The sequence below is a fragment of the Betta splendens genome, chromosome 22 (assembly GCF_900634795.4).
Source record: "Betta splendens chromosome 22, fBetSpl5.4, whole genome shotgun sequence".
Lineage (NCBI taxonomy): Eukaryota > Metazoa > Chordata > Actinopteri > Anabantiformes > Osphronemidae > Betta > Betta splendens.
In genome coordinates, this window is record NC_040900.2 from 3254827 (window position 1) to 3277507 (window position 22681).

Genomic DNA, 22681 nt, shown 5'->3' on the forward strand with positions numbered 1-22681 from the left:
AAACGCGCTTCCTGGTTAGGCAGCCAATCACGCCGCATTTTGAGTGCGAGTCAGTCGACGGCTGCGCCAAGGGGACGTCGTTAAACGAAAGATTGAATAAGATAGTATCACAAAAAATACTGGCAACAAAGAGTAATCACAGCATTAAAGTCTGAAGGCAGGGCACTTCAGTTTTATTCATATCACATAATTATCTTTGCAAAACGGAAGCGAATAATAAACATTAACGTAAATATGAACAAAATACATTTCAAATAACTAAGACATGACAAATTGACAGCTTCATTTAGTCTGAAACAGTTTTCAGTTTGAGTCAAAATCACGTACACCATCCGCTACAGTAGATGGCGGTACGCACACTAAATGGTGACAAAAACCAAAGAAGAAGACGTAAAGCGACCAAAACAATCCCGCCAATTTTGAAGAACGTAAACAGTGTCGTAGTTCGTCTGATTGTGATGGTTGTAATACATATGCTGTGAAGAGGGATACCTTTATCAACCATGAACACCACTGGAAGAGGTAGAGCAATACATACATGTTCATATACGTTTGTTCTGTGACGGTAAAATACTTTCAACGTCCTATTCATAGCTGAATCTGTCGATGTTAGCAGTTAAGTGTTAAGCAACGTTAGCAAATTAGCTAACATAGTCGGAGTCATCTTAGTCAGTTAAGTCACTTAGCTACCAATTTGTTATATTAGTGTTCGGGCGCAGGCTTAGAATATACCCGTGTCCTTGTTACTGAATACTAAAAGATGTCGACGTAAAACAAAAGTTGACAGACCATTCATTTTGTTGTCAGGTTCTGGGGATTCAACCCAACTCGCTGCCAGGTAAAGTGATATAACATTTGATGAGCCATGTCAGTAAAGAAGCAGTAACCTTACACTAACGTAGTGCAAAGCCGTACTGGGTCAGGACTTTTACCACAGTCCGTAATTTCCTTTGTAATGTGGATTGTGATACTTATTAATGAAGTCAATGAGGTTGTACAGTATCAAGGTGACTCGTCTTGCTGTCTATTGTTTAATATTTGTATTATGTTACTGTCCTGCAGTGGTGAAAGTGATTCCATCAAAGTATTTGTGCGAGTGCGTCCTCTAACCCAAGGTAGTGGATTGACCACAGATGGAGATCACAATCTCTGCCTCACCGTTACTTCTCCCAACACCATCCGTCTGCTGGCAAAACCAGAACCACGAACATTCACATATGATCATGTTGCTGACATGGATACATCCCAGGTTGGGGGAATACACTTGTATTCCATGGATGAATATCAGTGTCAATCAATCAGTGTCCTGCTGGACAGTGCATGTGACTTTTTGTTATTATTCATCACCAGGATTCTGTATTCTCCAGCGTGGCCAAGAATATTGTTGAATCTTGCATGAATGGTTACAATGGTACCATATTTGCATAGTAAGTGGTCTTTGTGTTTTTGTCTGTTCACAACAAGGGGAAATTGAAATGTACTTTTCAGCCAGCTTGTGTTGTGCCTCATGTAAACTCTTTAAGTTCTTATTAAAATGAACTGAGATTAAAATCTTACTTCTGCAGTGGACAGACAGGGTCTGGGAAAACATTCACAATGCTTGGTAAGTGTCCAGGTATTTACAATGTGCATTATAAAAAAGAACCCTTTTAATTTATAAAACGACTCTTGTAACACTTTCATTCTCGCTCTAGGACCCTCTGAGTTGGATAACTTCACAGATGAATTACGAGGCGTTATACCTCGGAGTTTTGAGTATCTGTTTTTCCTCATTAACAGAGAAGTGGAAAAGGTGAACAACAATTTCATGAAATTGAACTGTTAATATTCCTTGGATTTTGTTAATTTGTTTTTCCTCTCTCCTTTAAGCCTTCCCAGTCCAAGAGTTTCCTTTGCAAATGTTCATTCATAGAGATATACAATGAACAGATTTATGACCTCCTGGACACAGCCTCAGCCAGTCTTTTCCTGAGGGAGAACATCAAGAAGGGTGTGTTTGTAGAAGGAGCTGTTGAGAAATTTGTCAACTCTGCTGCTGAAGCTTATCAGGTAGGATTGTCCTGCCAATTGTGACCATATATGCTTTTTTTCCTTTTTTGAGAAGTTAATTATAAAAAGAAATAAAAACAAGAATTAAATCAGTTTAAGCAGTGGAATTTAAGTTTAGGAAATTAAAACTTAGCAAAAGAGACAGATGCAGTTGTAAAATAAATACAATGATTTCATAAAGCTAGTAAATAAATGCAGTTGTCCTGATAATAAATGGCTATGGGACTGTACAGAATTTGTATTTGAAACTTTATCATAGGTCCTTTCTATGGGCTGGCGGAACCGAAGAGTTGCCTCTACCTCTATGAACCGAGAGTCTTCCAGATCCCATGCAGTGTTTACCATGACTTTGGAGTCCAAAGAGTCCATTAATGACATAGTGAACATTCGTACATCTCAGCTAAATCTGGTGGATCTGGCAGGGTCTGAGAGGCAGAAAGACACACACACAGAGGGTTCTAGACTAAAGGTAAAGCTCTGTCTTACAGGGAAACATTGAATGTATGATTTACTTGCTGCTCACAGCTGCTGTGTGCCTTTTTTTTCTTTCAGGAGGCCAGCAGTATCAATCGCTCGCTCATGTGTCTTGGACAGGTAATCATGGCACTGGTGGATGTGTCCAATGGGAAGAATCGTCACATCTGCTATCGGGACTCTAAACTCACCTTCTTGCTCAGGGTTAGTGTCTGAACAGATAGATAACATCACATTAATTTATGTATTGCCTTTTTATTTTGACTGTTTTATTTAAATTAGACACTGTGTACTAGTGAATTTATAAAATACATGATTGTGTATTGTAATTCAAAAAATATTATAAATACATATAAATTAGGAATATGTTCTCTTTGTTTTAGGACTCTCTTGGAGGAAATGCAAAAACTTACATCATAGCCAATGTGCACCCTGGTTCAAAGTGTTTTGGTGAAACATTGTCCACCTTGCAGTTTGCCCAAAGAGCAAAGTTGATTAAGAATAAGGTATCTCACATCAACCATAACTTTATCTTGATTTAAGAGACTAGCTTGATATATTAAATATTAAAGATTGAATCAATGTGCAACTATTCTATTTTGTCAGGCTATAATCAATGAAGACACTCAGGGAAATGTGAAACAGCTGCAAGCTGAGGTAAAAAAGCTGAAAGAGCAGCTTGCTCAGGCACTAGCTTCCCAGGCTGTGGACTACCAGGGTAATCTAGCGCCAGGAGGGCCAAATCTGCCTTTAGGTAATTATATACAAAAAGTCATTTAACTATTATAAGTAAGATACTTTAGACAGTGAGACAGCACATGCAATAACTCTTGCTGTTGCATTACTGTTTGGAATGAGTGTATGTGGAAGAGTAAAAGATCTTCTCTTGGCAGACCCATCTTTAGAAGTTCACTATGATGTCCTATATAAAAAAAAGTTTCTGACGGCTATTCATTTGTGGAAGAGGCGAGAAGAGGAGAAGCGGGTATGGAAATATTAATGTAAATAAAGTGCATATATCTAATGATAGCAAAGATGTTTTGAAAAATTAAACTAGATCTGTTTGCATTCACTCAGGTGCTAATCCAGAAGTTGGCCCAGGTCGAGGAGGTCTGCACACAAAAAGACAAGTTTATTCATTCTAGTAGAATGATAGTTAAGTTTCGAGAAGACCACATCGCTCGCCTTGAGAGAAAATTAAAGACAGGACAAAACGTCTCGTCAGACAAAGAGTCTCAGACTCTGATTGATCAACTGAAAGAAGAAGTTAAGGTCTTAAAAGATCAGGTAAGATGTAAAGCCCTGCCTGACCAACTACTAATGGTCATCTTTATATGTCTATATATCTATATATTTAATACATATTTTTTGGTCATTAAAGTTGCCATGAATGTTTCTAATGTTAATATATGTTTGTTAATCTGTACATACAAAGGTAGAAACTTGCATCTGTATAATTTCTGTATGTTTGTATAATTCTTCTTAACTCCTGGATGTGCCTTCTTTTTTTTTTTTTCTTGTCACTGCCCGTTTTTGTCTACACACTCCTGCCTTATAAGGTTGAGCATCACCCTAAAATGACTCGGTATGCAGCAGAGAATTTTAGCCTCAGAGAGGAAAACCGTCAACTTCGCTCTCTTGAATCACTGGTGAAAGCTGAAGAGGTGGTAGCCCAGGTTTCTGCTGAACTAGAGGAGGCCTTTCAAAGGGCTGTGGAGTCAGAAGGGCTTACAGGAGGTAAGATGATTAAACACAAAACTGAGAAAGGATGTGGCAAATTCAACTTTGCTCTATATTTGTGTCAATTCTGTATTCTTTGCTTCACAGCTCCAGCACTCTCCTCAGCCCCTCTGTCTGCAGGTTTGGCTGCTACAGTAGAAAAACTGAAGGCTCAGGTGGTTCAGAAACAGTCTGACCTCACAGCTGTCCTTCAGGCTTTTGAGGTGTACAAAGAGGTCACCAAGTAAGGTCTCCATTTAATAAAAACAAAACTGCACATGGCATGCTTTAACCATGCTTGATGAGGTTTCTGCATGGTGCTTTGTGTTTTAGGAAACAAATATCCCAGCTAGAGTCTGAGAAAAGATACCTCGAAAAGTCCAACAGACATTTGGAAAACATTTTGGAAGCTACACATGCCTGCAAAATACAGGAGGTCACAGAGCTGAACCGAATTCACGTTGAAACTATTAAGGTGTGTTAAAATGGCAGTTAGTATTTTAGTTCTCTTTACTAATTAACCTTTTTGATATGTCATTGCGCAGACAAGCAGAATTAAACCTTTTTTTTTTATTCCAGATCCTTAGCACACCTACCAAAGCATACAACTTGCGGTCCCGTCTTGTGCCTCTGTGCAGCCCAGAGCACCTAAATGAGACAGGCAGTAATGTAGGTGACATTTGGGATGAGCAGCCTCCTTCAGACATGGCTGAGATGGCTCTTACTGAGGAACTGTGCCAAGTACAGGTAACACGTTTTTGAGGCTCCCCAATATTTACTGAAATGCATATAATCTGTACTTCAGAATGTTTTACAATTTCAATTTGCTTATCAGGAGCACGCTAGTGTTGTCCAGACACAACTGAATGAGGAAGAGCTGAAAAACAGCAGGTTGTTGCAGCAAATCTCTAAACTGGAGGAGCAGATCACTTTGTTATCGCAAGAGTCTGAACACAAGAATGACGTAAAACACCTTCTGCCTTGGTTACATTACTTTTATACTTGGTTACATTACTTTTATTCAAAAGTTTTCCGAAAGAGTTTTGCCTAACATCTGTTTTTGCTGCAGCTGCTTTCGGCTGAGAAAGCAAACAGGACTAGAGATCTCCTCAGACTGCAAGAAAATATCAGTGAGCTGCAACAAAGCCTAGAGTCTGAACAGCAAGCAGCCAACGGTACTGTAGCATCCTGCTGCCCTGCCTGGACCTCTCCTGCAGTTAAACTGTTCTTAGATGGTGGCAGGTACAAGCATACCAAAGTGACTGCTCTTCTTATCATATCCTTTTAGTTCTGAGAAGTGAAATTCATGATCTTCGTCTGGTGCTGCAGTCATCTGATAAGGAGTTAGCTGCTGTCAAGAATGAGCTCAGAGATTGTCAGAGAGAGCAGCAGAGGGAGGTGACCCAGCTCTCCGGCAGTCTGATCAGCACACAGCTCCAACTCGACAAAGTCCAGTAAGCAAGAGTGAAATACATACTGTACTCTGTAATGTGACATCTCTGGAAGATGATACAGAGCCCTGAAGATAAGCAACATTTAGTTCTAACATGAGACAACAGGAAATTTTTGTTTGAAATCTAACTTGACCCAATTCCAGCCTTGAGTGGGAGCAACTTCTTGAGCAGCATCGGACTCTGCAGGATTTGTTTGACCAGCTGCAAGCTGAGGCCAAGTTTGAGGCTGATCAGGCAGGACAGCAGATTGAGGACCTGCAGGCACAGCTCTTGGTTGGTGAACTCATAAGCTCATCTCAACAACAACAAAAAAACAATGTAGGCTTTAGTGTCTAAACTGTCTTGTGGTGTTTTGTTAATTGTTTTAGGAATTGAATAATTCTCTGCAGAGTGAACAAACACACACAGGCAATCTGATTTTACAGTTAAGAGAAAACAAAGAAACTACATCAAAGTGAGTTCTGTTTGTCTTCTAATGAATAGATTTTCATAATAATAATAATAATAATTGATATTAATGTGTTTCTTTAGAGAACTGATTGAAACTGTGGAGCAAAATACACAGCTTAGAAAAAAAGTGTCAGACCTGACAGCACAAAATCAGCAACAGGTAAGTCTCAAGTTCACAAGTGTCTGTAATAATAAAAATTAGGATAAAGGTACTTTTTCTGCTCGGTTTTTAAACTTAAATCTTCCTATTGTTTACAGGTGTCAAAACTTGCTTATCTAGAACAAAATTTAACTTCTGCAAATGAAACTATTAAGAGCTTCGAGCAGAAGATTGAGCAGGATAAAGTAAGCCTGAAACATCTTTATCTCCCCAATCATGGAAAATATTGTTGCATCGTGTGTTTCCTGCTGAACCTGCACACCTTTTATATTTCAACAGGATGTTGTTCTAGATCTTATAAACCAAACCAGAGATCTCCGCAATGATCTGAGCCAGAAGGAAGAAACTGTTAGCCACCTGTCTGAAGAGTTCAAAGACATTACAGTACCTTCCTTTGTTTTCTATTACATATATAGCCTTGCATGAATAAGATGTGTTTAAGATAATGCTTTATGCTGCCAATTCGATGAATATGTATTTACCTTTTCAGTCTCTCTGGGCTGGTTTATATATAATTCTTCTTTCAGGACAAGTACAAGGCTGCCTGCTTTCAAAGGGAGGAGATGAGGCAGCAAAATGCTAGCATGCAGACAGAAATCTGTGATCTAAAAGAGACTTTGAACAGGGGGGTAGCATCCAATAAAATAGAGGTAAGAGCGATCATATTAGTGTTTTGTGTGATATTCCACGATTAATCAATGCTATAATCTTTTGATTTTCTTGGTAGCAGTTAAGCTAAAGACGTTTCAGTATACATGCTGTTGCCTGTCCATAGGTTGAGGTTTTGCAGGAGGAGGTTGCTTATGCCACTGAGGAAGTTGAAAGACTCACAAAGGTCTTGGATGAGCAAAACAGCCTGCTCCAAGCATCGCAGGAACAAGTGGCTCAGAAGGATATCGAGATACAGAATCTTCAGCAGAAGGTGATAGTTTTCTGTTATAATACATATTTGAAAAAACAGTCAATTCAAAGTAACTAAAATGACTTCTTTCATAAACTAAAAAGGTGCAACAACAGCAAGAGGCTGTTGAGAAAACAATCAGGAATGGAAGGTTCAAACCCCCTGTTGACATGACAGTCACACCTAAATCAGTACCTCGGGTAAAACCTGTGTTTATTTAAATGTGTTTACATAACAATGATGCCTTAATTGCTTTAAGCATGGATCCCCCTTTTATTCATTTGCTTCTGAAGACACCTTGCACTCCAGGAAGCTTCAACAGGAACATCAGCCAGGTGCTAGAGAGCCAAGAGAAGGAGTTGGAGAATAGGCGTTCCTCCATGATGACCATGGAGATTCTTTTGACAGAGCTAAATGCTGAAAGAGCTGCGAAGAATGAGGAGATTCAGAGGCTTAAAGTATTTTATATATTATTCGAATTCTAAAATTCGTAAAGTCTATTAAAACATTAATCACTAAAGGATGTAACATATACATTTTACTTGTACTCAGACACAGCTGACTGAGAAAGAGATGGTTCGAATGGAGATCCAATCATTGCTTGATGGGTTTTACATCAAACAGAATCAGATGACACTGAATGGAAATACTAAAAGGTGGAGTATATCTGTAAAATCATTACGCTCTTGTTGAATAAATGATCTGTTTTTATTGGCTTATGTAAACTTAATGTTATCTTGTGAATCTCAGTGAGGAGTTAAGTGATGCAATTAAGCAGTCCATACTTAAAGAGCTACAGGAGGAAAGAGCAGGGAAGGTTTGTATTCTTTTATTGATTTTTGTTTTTAGTTTGATACTTTCAGTTCATGTTTCTTTGTTTTTTGTCAACAGAGCAAATTAATTCAGCAGCTGTCTGATACTCAAAAAAAGTAGGTGCCTGCGCGCTGTACTTCTTTTTGTTATTGTATGTTGTTTTCATATAAATATTTGATGTGACAAGGAGCTGTGTCTTTTGTCTTTGTATTAGATTACAGACACAGGAATCTATGTTGACCAAGTCTCAGACCTGTGTTCAGGAGCTCACCACAGAGCTGAGGAACCGCTGTTTAGAGCTGAGAGATCTGAGCCACAAGATACAGGATGAGGAGAAACTACTTCAGGTTAGGCTCAAAGTAGACTAATCAATCATGAGCAAGTATTTCGGGGTGATGAATGCTTTCACTTACATTTTGCTGAAGACAATTATGCACGGAACTAAGACAACAAAATATAAAACATGATGGGTGCAGCTTTGCTCTGTGGCAATGTGATAACGATTACTTTTAAAATAGCTAAAAAGACTTTGGTATCGATCACTAATATTTCTTTAGTAAAATTTACTGACAGGCAAAAAAGTCAATTTAAAATAAGCAGAAAAACTGAGAGAGATAAATAAATAAGGCTACGAAAAGTAATGGATTTTTGCACTTTTTTATTGTTATATTTATATTGACGTTTTTATTGGAATAGAGTGACAGTCAAGTTCGAAATGATTGAGCTTGTTGACACATGCATGAGGGCTGTCGAGGAGCTGCCAAACTACGAGTTAATACTTAGCTCATTATTAAATTTCTTTCCTGTAGGAGAATGAGGTTCTCCGTAAACAGAATGTTAAGCTGTCAGAGGAGAATGGGAAACTCGTGGGACATAAGAACCATAAACAGAGGATCGAATATCTGGTGAAGCTGAAAAAGGACAACACAAAACTTCAAGAGGTAACTAATCCTACCAGACAAAAATATACATACTTCTATTTTTACTGTGACTAATCTTAACAGTAACCTTTTTTTTTTTTTAAATTTGTCCTGTATAAAGGAAAATGAAAAGCTTAGAGCGGAGATGGCCTTAATGCGAGAGAACATTGCCTTTCCGCCGCTGGAGATGACATAAATCTGCTTTTTAAAAATTTTTCTAATGGAAGTCAACTTTCTACCATTTAGTTCAAGTCTAAGGGCATTGTGTTTTATGAGATGTTTTCAGTCAGGGAATTTTGAGTAATTTTTTTTTTATCTGTTCAAATTGTTCTTCAGTTTGTACTTCACATTCTAAAAATAAAGCCGAATGTACAGAGCAGGTGTTGTCAAACTAGTCCTAGCTTTTTATTTCTTTTAATTTTGTGTTGTTGCCTTAAATTGTACCGATCATTACTTGTCATTATAGTCATGCTGAATTCCACCATAATGTGAAAGGCTGAGCTTTTCACACATGCTTAGTGATTGGTCATTTTAATACAGTACAGTTTAATGTATTTACTGTAATAAACATCCGTTTGTATACTGTATTTGACGGTGTTTGTATATTTCTTTTACTAAATTTTAATGTCTTTATAATGTTGTTGTTTATTATGACAAGGTATAGTATAAATGTGGAATATGACATAAGCTGCGTATAATAATTTCTCACATAAGAAATACATGTTGAAAAAAAGGTACAAAGATATTTGTACAAACGTGTTAAATTCCGCGTCCTGGTTTCTCTGCTGCTGAGAACCAATAGCCTTTAAGCTAATGCTTTGCTCGCTGAGCGCCAGTTTTAGCTGCTTGACCTTAACGCGAGCTTCAACCTAGCTAATGCTAGTTACCAGGAGGCAGCGTGGACACGCTCGACTTAATGTCTCAACATGAAGAAGGTGTTTACTGCAGAACAGATTTCGGGGTGGTTCACCGTCGGGGCCCCGATTGGCACCGTTAAAGTCGCTGAAGAAGTACTGAAACAAAAGTCAGACGAGCCACCTTCGACAGAGAGCAGGTAAACGTAAAGCTAGCTTAGCTAACTTCATGCTAATTAGCAACGCTTGACCGCGTGCGGGAGTAGATAAAACTACTTCACAGGCTTTTTGTCAGTTATCCCAAATTAATAGAGTACCTGACCCTTAAGACAACATAACAGCCATAGTATTTAATTCTAGTCACATTAAGCCAATTCAGTTGAATCTGTCGGCACTGTCCAAGTCAAGTTCGACGTTTAATGTGGCCGACATTTTTATAACAGTAAAAATTTGGAGGTCTCGTATTTTGTTTTTGGATTCTTTTATACTGGTTGTGGTTGTATTAAATATTATCTAGCATCTAGTCGTTCTTTACATAAACTATTATTCTCCGTCACTGTTACCAGAATTAATTAAGGTCAACATTTAAATTCTGTAGGGAGCATTTTAAAAATACTAGCCCTTCAGTCCAGAAATCCTGCAGCGAGTGAATATTTGTCTGTTTTTGTCCCCTCACTTATTCATAGCGTTCAACTGCAGAGAAGCTCTAGTATCTATGCTAACCTGGATAATAAAAATAAATATAGGTCTCAGGTGTCTGAGCAGGTGTCTCACAGTGTGGTGCTGTATGCTCCTTTGGGCCTGAGAGGCGCTGGGTAGTAATATGGAAGGTCCCACTCCCTGCTTGCTGTAACTAAGTTGGAGTCCCGCATGGCTTTTTCCACGTATCCAGAGATTGTGGGGATCTCCTCTCTTTGGTGATCTCCGCAATTGGGGACGATGGGTGTGACAAAGCCCTGCTTCATTTTGTAGCGACTCGTCCAAGCCTCTATTGGTCGTAGTTGTCCTGGTTGCACCGAGAGGTTGTCCTCTTCGTCGAACTGCTTTTGACTCAGAAAGTCCCTCAGTACTTGCTTAAAAATGGATGCTAGCTCCCACGGCCTGATGTTGTTATTGGCAAGAACTTCACGAAACCTGTGAGGGGATGTAGCTTTATGTAATTAAAGGCATGATAAAAATTCAGAAACACACACAACACAGCGTCCATCTCCCCCAATTTAATTCTGCATTGGTTCTGTTTTTGGGACTATTTTTGGAAAGTGTACAAACTATGTTATGCACACTTCACTAACCTGTTTATATAAGAGTAGTCTAGTGACCTAGCAGTAAGCTGTATGTGAATTAAATGGGGCGCAGTGATCAAGTATGTAGAACTAATCTTTATATATTGTAATAGCTCACTTAGAGATGAGTGGAACATGGAACCCCTCACCTTCACCCTGCTCTGCCTGTGTCTGTCACAGTAATGCATTATAGCTTTTCTTGGCAAGTCGCCCTGGCTCCTTTTCCCTTTAGGTCTCTGTTGTGCCTGCTGTCAGACCCTGTTGATGCACTGCCAGCTAGCCCCTGTTCATAGCCTGCTATTGTGAGGTAAGAGCATGCAAGCACCTGCAGAGGACGGATGCTGCGTGGATAGGTGGGATCTGGGAACACAGGAACTCCAGCTGGTGCAGCTCTGATGAGGGGATCAGGGTCCGTAACCGAGGGTATTGGCACCAGTGGATATCAAGTTTGTTGTGGGCCAGCCTGTGCTCCCACTCGAGTTCCCTTGCCAGCCGCTCGTGCTCCTCCACATGCCACAGGAGTTCTCTGATCAGCACACAACTAGGTGCAACCCTGGAGCTTTTGGGGGAATTTGCTTCAACTGGAGCCTCCGCTCTTGTGTCATGTGACCACCTCATCCAGCTGAACAGGGGCATGGCTGCAGCAGGCTGCTCTGGAGAACTAAAGAAACAAGATTTTGTGTTGTCGTACTTATCTGTTCTGTCATAGCAAGATAGCAATGTCTGATTGAAGGGTACGGTGGGAACACATTACTTCAAGAACTGTCTGATTTGAAGTAGTATAGCAATTACCTTCTAAGATTGTTAATGGTTGAGCAGTCTGGAGAAACACTGACTTCTACGTCTTCAGCTCTAACCAAACTATGTGGGTGAATATATTCCTTGCCTGTGTAAATGTTTGCAGTTTTATTTTCTAACAGCTTACACCTGGGATTCAGATGTGCTATGCAGCCTACAGGGTTCAAGGACTGCTTCACCAAACAACTGTTTTGTGGTATTACATTTGGCTTTTGTTCAAGTGCTGCAAGAATAATCATTACCTACAACCAACATGCACAAAAAGAAATGATCACATGCATGTTTGGCTAAAACTGAAAAGGAAAAATCTGTACTTACATTTGGAACAGTCGCTTACAGTATGTTACTTCTGAACATGAGCAAAGATGGTCTAATCATAGAGTAAAGCCTCCAGCTTCTTGCCTCCATGGGTCAGTTCACATAAACTTGAATTCTTCACTTGCTGTCGACTGCTTCAAATGCTAGGAGCTCATCACTTGTCAGCAGTCCTGCGATGTGTACTGGAAGCTGTTTTCCTCTTTGTGTTGTGGTTATTATCTTGCCTTCTAATCCCTCCCACTGCTCTTGTCATGCAGACGTTTTCTAGGAGAGTTAGTCACACGCTGATAACTGACAAAAGAGTTGTCACCTCTCGTCTCCTTCCAGCTAGTCTCCTCTGTGCTGTGTGCAGCTTTGTTGTAAGGTCAGCTGCTTTGTAGCGTGCATGAAATGTGTGCGTTGCAGAGAATGGGTGAGTGCGCGGGTGCATGTGTGCACATTGGCCGTGGGTGTGTTATATCTGAGCTTCTCTTAATACAGTCAGAAATTATGCCTGCTGCAGTAAAATCTTCTCTCCATGAGCAAGAGGTAGCAACAGCTCTCCCAGTATTGTGGCCCTGAGCTGACTGGAGGGAAAGACAGGAGGAACTTATAAATTAGTCTTTTTTATAAGTAATTAAAAAAAAACACCGCAATCTCTGATAATTGCCATTTTTGTGTTTGTGTGCTGTACTGAATAAAATAGAGTAGGAGCTTTTTCCTTGGAAAAAACCCCAAAACAAAACAGCCTGCAGCTGTTTAAAATAAACAGTTTAAATTACACTTGGAAATCTAATATTTAAATCATAATATTTTTATTTCTTTTCAGCCTGTCAGAGTCTCCAAATGGGGGCAGCCTGAAGAATCTACCATCTGATGCAGGGTGTAGGGATGAACCAGTATCTGTGCAGAGTGAGTTTTCATTTTCAGTTGTTGTTGTTTTTCTTTTTCCATTTTAAATGTACATTGATGTTTTACAGTTGAACATTGTTTCTTTTGCATGTCGTCCAGAATCCTCCTGTAGTTCATCTCCCGCGCCTCCGCCACTCAGCAGCTACAAGTACCCCAGCTTGCCCATCACCAAATACAGGCAGGAGGTAAAGGTGTACTGCATAACCCCCACCACACACAAGGGTCTTTGAGTGCACTCTCTGCTTCTTTTTTACTAGAGTTTTACTAAAATTGTCATGTCCTCAGGTAACTGCTGCTTTTAAGATTTTCAATATGAATTCATTGTTATTTGAATCTGCAGGTCCACATGAACCAGCTATCTGTTTTACTAGGCTAGAGTTTTCTATGGTGTATACAGGACATAGTGGCCTCTACAGATTTTAGGAGCTCACAGTGTCATTAAGCAGCCGTTTTTAAATTTTACACACGCCGGCTTAAAGATTGCTTTTTATTTCATGTTATTATGGCCTTTTGTTTTTTTATTTATATTAACTTGTAGGTGTGTTTATAATTTGTGTGTGCCTTCTTGTTTTCAGCTAATTTCCCTCATAAACCACAACTCGGTAGTGATCGTCCGAGGAGCCACGGGCAGTGGCAAGACCACGCAGCTGCCACAGTACATTCTTGACCACTACACCATGAAAAATGCCTCCTGCAACATTGTGGTCACTCAGCCACGTAAAATTGGAGCCACCAGTATTGCCCGATGGGTTGCTACCCAGCGAAAATGCACCCTGGGTAGTCTGGTAGGATACCAGGTTTGTGCACAATTCAAATAGAACCTGCTGTATTTAAACTGCAAGAGGAATAAATGTGGAAAAGAGTAATGCCTGTGCAGAAGTCAAAGTAATTACAATGTACTAGCACAAAATTAAGTTATCCTAATGAACACGAGAAAGCTCTTCACTCACAAAAAAATCATGCACGCACATGTTAAAAGATTTTGTGTGCATTGTTACCAGGGTGTTGACTGTGTTGTGCAGAGATCAGAAACAGAGCGTCTAATAATAACTGTTGTCTCCTCCGCTCAGTTCAGACCTCTGGAGTTAAGGATGATTTCACTGACAGTGGTAAAAATAATAATCATAGTCATAGTCCTTACTATGAGTTATGATGCTCTACTTATACAGAGCACTTCCTTGTGCTCGTCAGATTTTTTTTGACTCAGCTTACGGTTGTTCCACACACAGAGTGGAAAATTCTTTTGTGCTCATACTTGTCAGTGAAACACAAAGTGTTACCCTGAGGTCAGACATAAGGTAGCAGTAGATTTTATGTGAGGCCGTGAGCCTTTTATCCAACAACCACTAACTGGAGCTGTAGAGAGAAGTCATCATGACACTGGGAAACGATAGCGCCTAAAGCTACTAAGGCTGAAACCATTGCCTGCTCTTTTTTTTTTTTTTTTTTTTTTTTTGCTTTGTTTTGTTGGTGTCCTAGATTTCAATTCAACTTAACCGCATATATTTGAGTTCCAGGTTGGGCTGGAGAAGATGGCTACTGAGCACACACGACTCATCTACATGACTACAGGAGTGCTGCTGCAGAAACTGGTTATAGCCAAGTGCCTCACAGAGTTCTCCCACGTCTTTGTCGACGAGGTGCATAACTAGAACCGAAGTTGATCTGATTTTTGAATGCGTTTTATTTCGGGTGAAGTAAATTGTCTATAATAATTTTTGGTTCAAGTGGTACATTCCTATTGTTTATTTTAAATAATTTAGTTACTGTATGTTTATGGTTTCCTTGGATCTCCTTATATTCTGTATTACCACTGAGCTGCAGTTTCCAGTTCTTCCCCTGCCTCCCAGTGTCTTAATGAATGATTTCTGGTTTTCTGCACTTGCCGAAGGTTCATGAACGCACAGAGGAGATGGACTTTCTCCTGCTGGTTTTGAGAAAACTCCTACATTCCAACTCCCGTTATGTAAAGGTAATTGTTAAATCAAAGTCAACCCTGTGTGTCTGTTCTCCTGAATCATTTGGACTCTAACACCTGCCTTTGTTTTATTCTTTCTTTTTAAGATTATACTAATGTCTGCCACCATAAATTGCAAGGAGTTTGCTGAATACTTTGCCACACCAATTCAGGGCAAAATGAACCCAGCCTATGTGTTTAAAGTAGATGGAGCACCCTATGCTATTGAGGAGTTTTATCTGGATGACCTCCTAAACCTGTTTCCACTCAGAGTAATTGTGTAGCTTACTGTTTACTGATCTTGTTGTTCTCTGTTGTGAAGCCAAAATGTAAATGTCTGTGCACTTATTTTCAGGTTGACTCACCTCATTCAGATGACCCACACATTTCAGAAGGGTTGTACAATTTTGCCATTAATCTGATTCAAAGCTTTGATGAGATGGAGGTCAAAGATTCCAGGTGACGTTTAATAGGCTAGACACTTTATTCCCCTCTGTATTCCTCTTCATTTTCTGTGAGTAATAGAAATATGTTTTTGTATAAGCAGCAAAGCTAAGGAACAAGGTGGGATGAATTTGTCAGAAAAAGGAAGCGTGTTGGTTTTCCTCCCTGGTTTACACGAGATAACCTACATGAAGGAAGCCTTGACCAAGCTGAGCCATAAAAGGTGACCTTACCTCCATGTAACTCTATTGTTAGAGTGAAAGTCTGTTGTTCTACTTATTTCCTTCAGCATTATCACTGAGCGCATTTGAGTTTAATAGATTCTAATACCGAAGTGCTTATGAAGCTGGGTTATTCTTTGCTTGTCATGTGTTTATATTTACCCCTTTGATGAAAGGGCTTCCTTCTATTGTTCAGGCTGCAGGTTTATTCTCTTCACTCTTCTGTGACTCTGGAGGAGCAGAACGGTGTATTTCTGCCCCCTGTCCCTGGACACAGGAAGGTAAAAACCTTTGATCTTATTCAGACTCATGTTTTTCCACATCCTGCTGTACTTATGATCTGTTCATCCTCACAGGTCATCCTTTCCACCAATATTGCAGAGAGTTCTGTGACTGTTCCAGATGTTAAATATGGTGACGTTTTCCTTCCCTACATGTTTTTTTTTATATTTCATGTGCAGCGTGCTAAGATGGTGATTCTTAAAATATTGTAATCTGTACTTTTTTGTCATTACAGTAATTGACTTCTGCCTTGCCCGTCGCTTGGTTTGTGACCAACAAACAAACTATCAGTCTCTGTGTCTTACCTGGGCATCCAAAACTAACTGCAACCAGCGCAGAGGTATGGCAACTACAGCACATAACTAAGTATGAAGTGTACCCACTCTGATCTCTTTTTTCCCTCGATAGGCAGGGCAGGTCGCGTCTCCAAGGGGTACTGTTACCGACTTGTCACTAGGGAGTTCTGGAGAAATCAGATTCCAGATTTCATGACTCCTGAGATACTGGTACAGTAATGTCTTCAACAATTAGATTTCCCCTTACATGATTTTGATCAGAATAGCTCTGACAATCCCTGCATCCCACACAGCTCTCCCCATTAACCTCCATCATGCTCAAGGTCAAGCTGCTGGACATGGGAGATCCCCGCTCTGTTCTCTCCACAGCTATCTCACCCCCAAACCTTGATGACATTGTGAAGACAGTCCTTCAACTCAAAGAGGTCAGTAAATAGACTAGGATTCTGCTGTTAATGTGGAGTTAACTACACTTTTAATGTGTGGCAGAAATGGTCTAGTATTTAGCTAGGGAGCTTACCAGATCTGTCACAGAATATTAGACCTTACATTCTCTGACAGCAGCTTTGTGTCAGCATTGTTAGGTCTGTTTAATGATAGTGGTGTAGTGCAGTACCAGTATATCCCTATGTTGCCAAATATTATTAATATTTAATATAAGTTTATTTGCAGTTATATTTATTACACAGCAGTTGAACCTTTTCATGTAAACCATATTCCCTGATGGCAATAGTCTCTTTCAGCAGGATAATGTTGAATAATTTTTAAAGTGCCTGGGTGTTTTTGTATGTTCCTTTTGTAGATGGGTGCACTTTCTGCAAAATGTGATGATGGGGGTCAAAATGAGGATGGTGAGCTAACGTTCCTGGGTCGAGTACTGGCCCACTTGCCTGTGGACCTGTACCTTGGGAAAATGATAGTCCTGGGCCATGTGTTTGGCTGCCTGGAGGAGTGCCTCATCATAGGTAACTCTGTCATCATACTTATGTCAATTACTGTAAGTCTGTGTATCCACAGCAACTAGTCAATAAACAGTGTGTGCACCACATGAGATTTCTGACTGTATATTATATATCCTTAGCTGCCTCACACTCACTGAAGAGTTTTTTTGCCATACCATCCATGCAAGTGCATGCTGGCCAAAGGTGAGTCCCGCCCAGGGTTGAACTTAAGAATGCGATGCTTCAATGTGAGTCACTGTCCAGCTCTGTCACACCATCCATGCATGGTTTTCTAAAAGTCCTGGCAATAGTACAAGCAGTTTTGACTACATCCAGGTGGTGAGAAGGAAAGCACATTTTAATCAAACTGCTGATGAAATGGTGAAATTAGTTTGTCCTTTTTGCAATTTGTACTATTTGTAATACCAGGAGCAAGTTGGCCTTTTCCCAAGACACACAGAGTGATTCCATAGCGTTTGTCAATGCTTTTAAGGTAACGTGCTTGTCAGAATTTTGAAAGTTGTAGTGTTTATTTTTTCTTAATGGCTGTTTTTTTTTTACACCTTTCATGATGCCTCACAATTTCAGGCGTGGACCTCTTGCAAAAAGAAAGGGCAGCTGAGACACCCAAAGGTAAACAACAACAAACGCTCGCTCATATTTTGGAGCTTGAAGTTTGCTTCATACTTCTTTCAATAAATCAACTTTAGGATGAGCTGGAATGGGGAAAAGAGAACTTCATTCAAATCAAGAGGATCAGGGAGGTACAGACAGAGTCCGGGGCCACGTCATCTCATGGAGACTTTCTCATGACTTCTTGTAGTTGTAAGTCTTTTTTTTTTAAATATGAGCCAGAGTCCTCAGCAATAACTCACTGTGTAGGTCGCAGAATTGTATGAGGACCTGAAAAAGCGTGTGGCCCAGTTCAACATGCATGTGCCAGACGCTCAGCCATCGGACTACACCAACAGCCACAGGCAGAAGTTCATTCTCCAGGTTAGTTAGTGCTACACATGATGAGCTTACTGTAAAGGGTCTCCCAGGTCTGAGCGCGGTTGTACGGTTCAATCCCAGCCAGTGGAATGAAGATTCATGGGTTGTGCATAGACTCCACCTACTTGTGGTTGTATTTTAAATTGTGCTTCTCTTGTAGATCGTCATTGCTGGTGCCTACTATTCCAACTACTTCTTGCAAGGGGAAATGGACGAAAAAATGGCTTACAGAGAACTAAATGGCTTTAACCCTAGAACAACTGTGATGGTATGATGATTAGGGTGTTATACATACTGTAGTTTATTTAATGAGCAATAACACTTTAATGGTCCTGACCTTTCTGACCAGTTAAAAAAGAAATAGTATTTTTGTAAGACATTGGACCTTGTGTTGTATGTAGGTGAGGAACCTCCCCCCATACAGTTTCCTGTACTACAAGCAGCTGCAGTCTCTGTTTCGCCTGTGTGGACAGGTGAAAACCATTTCCTTCGAGAACTCCAGGTACTAAAGTCTGTTGCAGCATATGACACATTAAGCCTAAGGCATTAAAGTAGACTTTAATGCATTTCTAAGTGTGAATTCATTCTTTCATTGTTATTTGTTGCATTTGTGTGTAAAGAGCATATGTGGAGTTCTACAGGACATCACAAGACTCAGGGGTGCTGCCTGAGGTGTACATTTCCCTCCTCCTCCCTCAGCCTTCCATGAAACTGTCTGTCTACCCCATTGAACAAATAGAAAGACATGCCGGAAACAGAAACATATCTCACATGAAGTACACAAGGTACTTGGTCTCACGCAGGTCTCTGAATTTGTCCAGATAATATGTTAGAAATTATGTCTTATGGTATACAGTACCTTGCAAGCAGGACGTTTGACGTGTTGAATTTAATTATACTTAAGACCTCTTGTTACAGCTTCATATTCATATGTCATCCACCTCTTTAAAATCAACCAAAGCTGATATATGGGACAATGCAAGTCCGAAGGTGAAATGACCATTTGTTTCCATTGCAGGGTAAATGTGGACTTCCAGACCCATTCTGTCTGCCCAGTGGGAGTGGTAAGCAGTACGATTGACCCAGAGAAGCTACCTCCCAACCCCATGTTTAATGTGAACATCACAGAGGTGAGTCATTCACAGTTTGACATGGACACATTTCAAAGCGATAGACTGTATAATATGTAATATTCTCTGCTGCAGGTGGTAGAGGTTGGCCATTTCTGGGGATTCCAGGCAGATGAATCCAGTTTAGAGAAGCAGAGCCACCTGACAGCAGAGATTAACAAGCGTCAGCTGTGTCCTTTAACTGTGTCACTCTACCCCAACTTACTGTGTCTGGCTCCTTATTCTGAGGCCCAGGAGCAGGGCCTGTACTATCGCGCCAAGATCCTGCACATACACGGCCACAAAGTGGAGGTGAGTTTTACAGGACCACTGCATTTATCTTACCAGGAATGTGTGATAGCAGAGCTGTGTTTTGTCATTCTGCAGGTGTTCTTCTTGGACTTTGGTAACACTGCATTTGTGGCCTGCAGCAGCCTCAGAGAGCTCCCTCCTGATCTTCTGTCTCACCCTTTCCAGGTGGAGGAACTATTAAGGCTTGTTTTTTTCAGAAAGAAAGTAGAAAGATAATCACTCTTGCTGTTCCACAGTCTAAATCACATTAATCGATATACACTCTGCTGGTTGTTTCAGGCTCAGGAGTTCCAGGTTATTGAAATGTGTCCATCGCCCAGATCAATTATTCTGGGAAACCAATGGAGCAGTCGAGCTCGCGACCGCTTCATCGCCCTGGTGAGCAACCATTCAGTCCTAGTGTCACTGTACTCCATCCTTCATGGCATAATGCGTGTGCAGCTATTCGTCAACATGGTGACAATGGACAAAAACATGGTTGACATCTTGGTGGAGGAAGGGCATGCAATCAAGACAGAAGAGACCTTTGACTCGAGGGTGAGTAAACTGTGCGTATATTTAATAGATATTGAATGATCAGATCAAACGCTGTCCTTTTCTCAGTCGAGAGTCCTGATGATTGTGTGCTGTTGCAGCAAAACCACGAAGCACTGATGTCTCTGTACAAGGACTTGGAAACGGGCACATATGTCCCAAATTCTGCCAGCAGCTCCTGGAAGGATCGCAAGAAAGAAGAGAAGGAGATCATTGACAGCCTACTTGCCCACTTTTCCAAGAGCCACCAGTCCTATTCCAGAACAAATGTAAGGCAACATGCAGAACGTATCTTCAATCTTATACAATTAGTTAAAAGCTGCTCTTCAGTGTTGTTATCGGAATCTTTATCAATACGGTTATTATATAATATTATATACTGGTATTTTTGGTAGTGGCTGGATGATGGCATCACGCCTGTGCTGTTTATTTTGTCCACAAGATGGAGCAGTTTGAGCAGCTCGTGTGATGTTCATTCAGACACACCCATTCTGTCTGATAGAACAATGACGACAGGATGAAACGAGCTGTGAATCACAAACATTTGTGGATGCTTGAATACATCACATTTGACCGCTTCCTTTTTTTATACCATAGGTTTGTCTGCATGGGCCAGTCAGTCCTCACAAAATACATTTCCACAGTTTGAGCCACAAAACCTCCTACAAGTATGTATTATGAGCAAGACTCTGTTATTATAAGTTAATTGCACCAGTATCACTGAGTGTGTTGTCTTTCAGGACTGTGACTATAGAGAAGAGCAGCATCAACTCACAGGCCCTGAATGAAAACCCTCACTACAAACATCAGAGGATGCTGGTGGCTGGGACTGTGACTCTCAGCTCCACAGGTAGCGACTGTTATTAGTTTGTTTTGAGTTGTAACTTGTTGTTGTTTGTTGTTGTTGTTTTGAGTTGTAACTTTCTCACAGATTTCTTCATTGCAATCTAAACTAACTGTGACCGTGTTGTAGGTACATTTCTTCGTCTTGGGTGTACCTCCCTCATGCCAGACATCCCTGGACTGCCTGCACTCGTTACCATGCTCTTCACACCGATCTTGGAGTTACGGTTGGTTAAACTCGCAGACTTACCTTTTTTTAAGGGTAAAAAAAACGTGTAATTGTTTCCCTTGACTCTTTTTTTTTTTAGTACGGATGAAGCAAGGACCTTCTACAGTGGTGCCCTCTGTGGCTTGGGATGGAACAGTCAAACGCAAGAGGGCATCCTACCTGAGCGGGACATTGAACTGGCCTTCGATGTCAAATTTGATGTTGAGGACATCACTGAGGTAACGGCGATCACCACATATAGCTTGCAGAGATCACAGCTTTAAAGCAGGAACACGTGTTTTATGAGTAATCTACGGGATGTTCCAACAAACCGACGTGAGTTTGTCGTGTTCAGAGCTTCTTTGCCTAACATGTCATAGAAAGTACCAAACATGGGGCAGTCATTGTTTAAGTGAAACTGTGTAATATGTCATCACGTTTTGTTGTCTTTCTTTTCCTAGATAAATGGTCTGCGAGTGGCTATGAACCATCTGGTGTCTGAAGGGCCCTGTGGCACTCTTCATCTGGGGCCTCATAAGATCAGCCGCCTGCAGGAAGACTGTCGTGACCGCCTCATAAGGTCATTCACACCAGAGAGTCCATACCACAGATATATATGAGCAGTGTGAACGCAGAGGTGTTACTTACTTTGTTCAATGCAGATTGTTCATGAAGACAAGAGAAGCCGTCGCTCCAGTGTACTATGAGAAACCAGAGAAATGGAACCAGGTACAGACTGGTGTTTCACCTGTTTGTCATTAGATCAGCTAAGTGCACCTTCATTTTATGTGTGTGTGGACCTGTCTGTGATTTGTATTATTCCTGCAGGTGGATCCCTCTCTGAAGCTGGATATTGTGGACCCTGGCAGTAAAAAAACAAGAGGTCTTCTCTTCCGTCTACATCCAGTCACACTCCTGAACAGTTGAAGCCCCACTGTATTAGTTGTCCTTATGTTACACTGGTTACGATGTTGCAGCCGGCAGTGGCCTGGAAGTCTTCCTTTTATTCTAAGGATTATTTTTTTCAAGTTCAATTGAAACCAACTACAAATTCCTCAGTAGTAGATTTGTTTTCCCCAGTTTAAAAAAAGTGGTTGTTAATATAATTTTAAGTTAATTTGGTTTTTATTCATGTACCAGTGCTTCAGCAGTGGGTCATTAAAAATAGTTTGCAACAGATGAAGCTTGTGAGCCAGTCTTCATTCAAACATAGCGCCGTTGTGCCCCAGGAGACAGGTTAAATTTGACAGCACACAGACACGTTAAACTCCTCCTGTTAGAGCTGTGATGGTGCTAGAATTCATTGGCCTGTATTAATAGCTCATTCCCAGCAGCTCAGCTGTAGTTTTTCTTACTGTAAATGGCAGGTAGCCCCATGAGGTGTCAGCACCTCAAACTTGGCTCCTACATAAACTCATGCTCACCAACTTGAAATCAACTCAAAAGGAGGGTCGCTG

General features: G+C 40.6%; 3 protein-coding genes across 4 annotated transcripts; 2 read left to right on the top strand and 1 right to left on the bottom strand.

Annotated features, from left to right (window-relative positions):
- The first annotated feature begins 373 nt into the window (after nt 1–373).
- On the top strand, nt 374–9527 carry kif15 (kinesin family member 15). The gene is made up of 35 exons (XM_029138072.3): nt 374–522; nt 808–838; nt 1063–1249; nt 1351–1427; nt 1566–1603; nt 1695–1792; nt 1870–2049; nt 2309–2518; nt 2602–2727; nt 2907–3029; nt 3130–3277; nt 3417–3508; nt 3601–3810; nt 4083–4260; nt 4351–4486; nt 4576–4717; nt 4822–4989; nt 5078–5206; nt 5312–5417; nt 5531–5696; nt 5840–5969; nt 6065–6150; nt 6228–6306; nt 6405–6491; nt 6586–6690; nt 6834–6956; nt 7082–7228; nt 7312–7407; nt 7501–7665; nt 7760–7863; nt 7958–8024; nt 8099–8136; nt 8235–8367; nt 8830–8961; nt 9062–9527. Exons 1-35 carry the CDS (start codon nt 504–506, stop codon nt 9134–9136), a joined length of 4131 nt encoding a protein of 1376 aa, XP_028993905.1. The 5' UTR covers nt 374–503; the 3' UTR covers nt 9137–9527.
- On the bottom strand, nt 8659–12778 carry rd3l (RD3 like). The gene is made up of 3 exons (XM_029138079.3): nt 12194–12778; nt 11403–11738; nt 8659–10928 (listed from the first exon to the last, which is right to left on the bottom strand). Exons 2-3 carry the CDS (start codon nt 11711–11713, stop codon nt 10565–10567), a joined length of 675 nt encoding a protein of 224 aa, XP_028993912.1. The 5' UTR covers nt 11714–11738; nt 12194–12778; the 3' UTR covers nt 8659–10564.
- On the top strand, nt 9666–22403 carry tdrd9 (tudor domain containing 9). Of its 2 annotated transcripts, XM_029138074.2 has the most exons (36): nt 9666–9994; nt 13002–13084; nt 13184–13269; nt 13660–13881; nt 14602–14724; nt 14976–15056; nt 15149–15313; nt 15397–15500; nt 15589–15708; nt 15903–15987; nt 16063–16120; nt 16224–16328; nt 16397–16494; nt 16578–16709; nt 17087–17249; nt 17366–17429; nt 17655–17718; nt 17814–17858; nt 17936–17989; nt 18108–18221; nt 18379–18486; nt 18620–18720; nt 18839–19003; nt 19237–19348; nt 19424–19639; nt 19715–19804; nt 19919–20017; nt 20081–20176; nt 20275–20442; nt 20771–20841; nt 20914–21023; nt 21147–21243; nt 21325–21463; nt 21686–21804; nt 21887–21953; nt 22053–22403. In XM_029138074.2, exons 1-36 carry the CDS (start codon nt 9867–9869, stop codon nt 22149–22151), a joined length of 3951 nt encoding a protein of 1316 aa, XP_028993907.1. In that variant the 5' UTR covers nt 9666–9866; the 3' UTR covers nt 22152–22403. The 2 variants fall into 2 exon arrangements, with proteins under 2 accessions (XP_028993907.1, XP_028993906.1); XM_029138073.2 differs by having other exon boundaries at nt 19919–20176.
- Nucleotides 22404–22681: the final 278 nt, after the last annotated feature.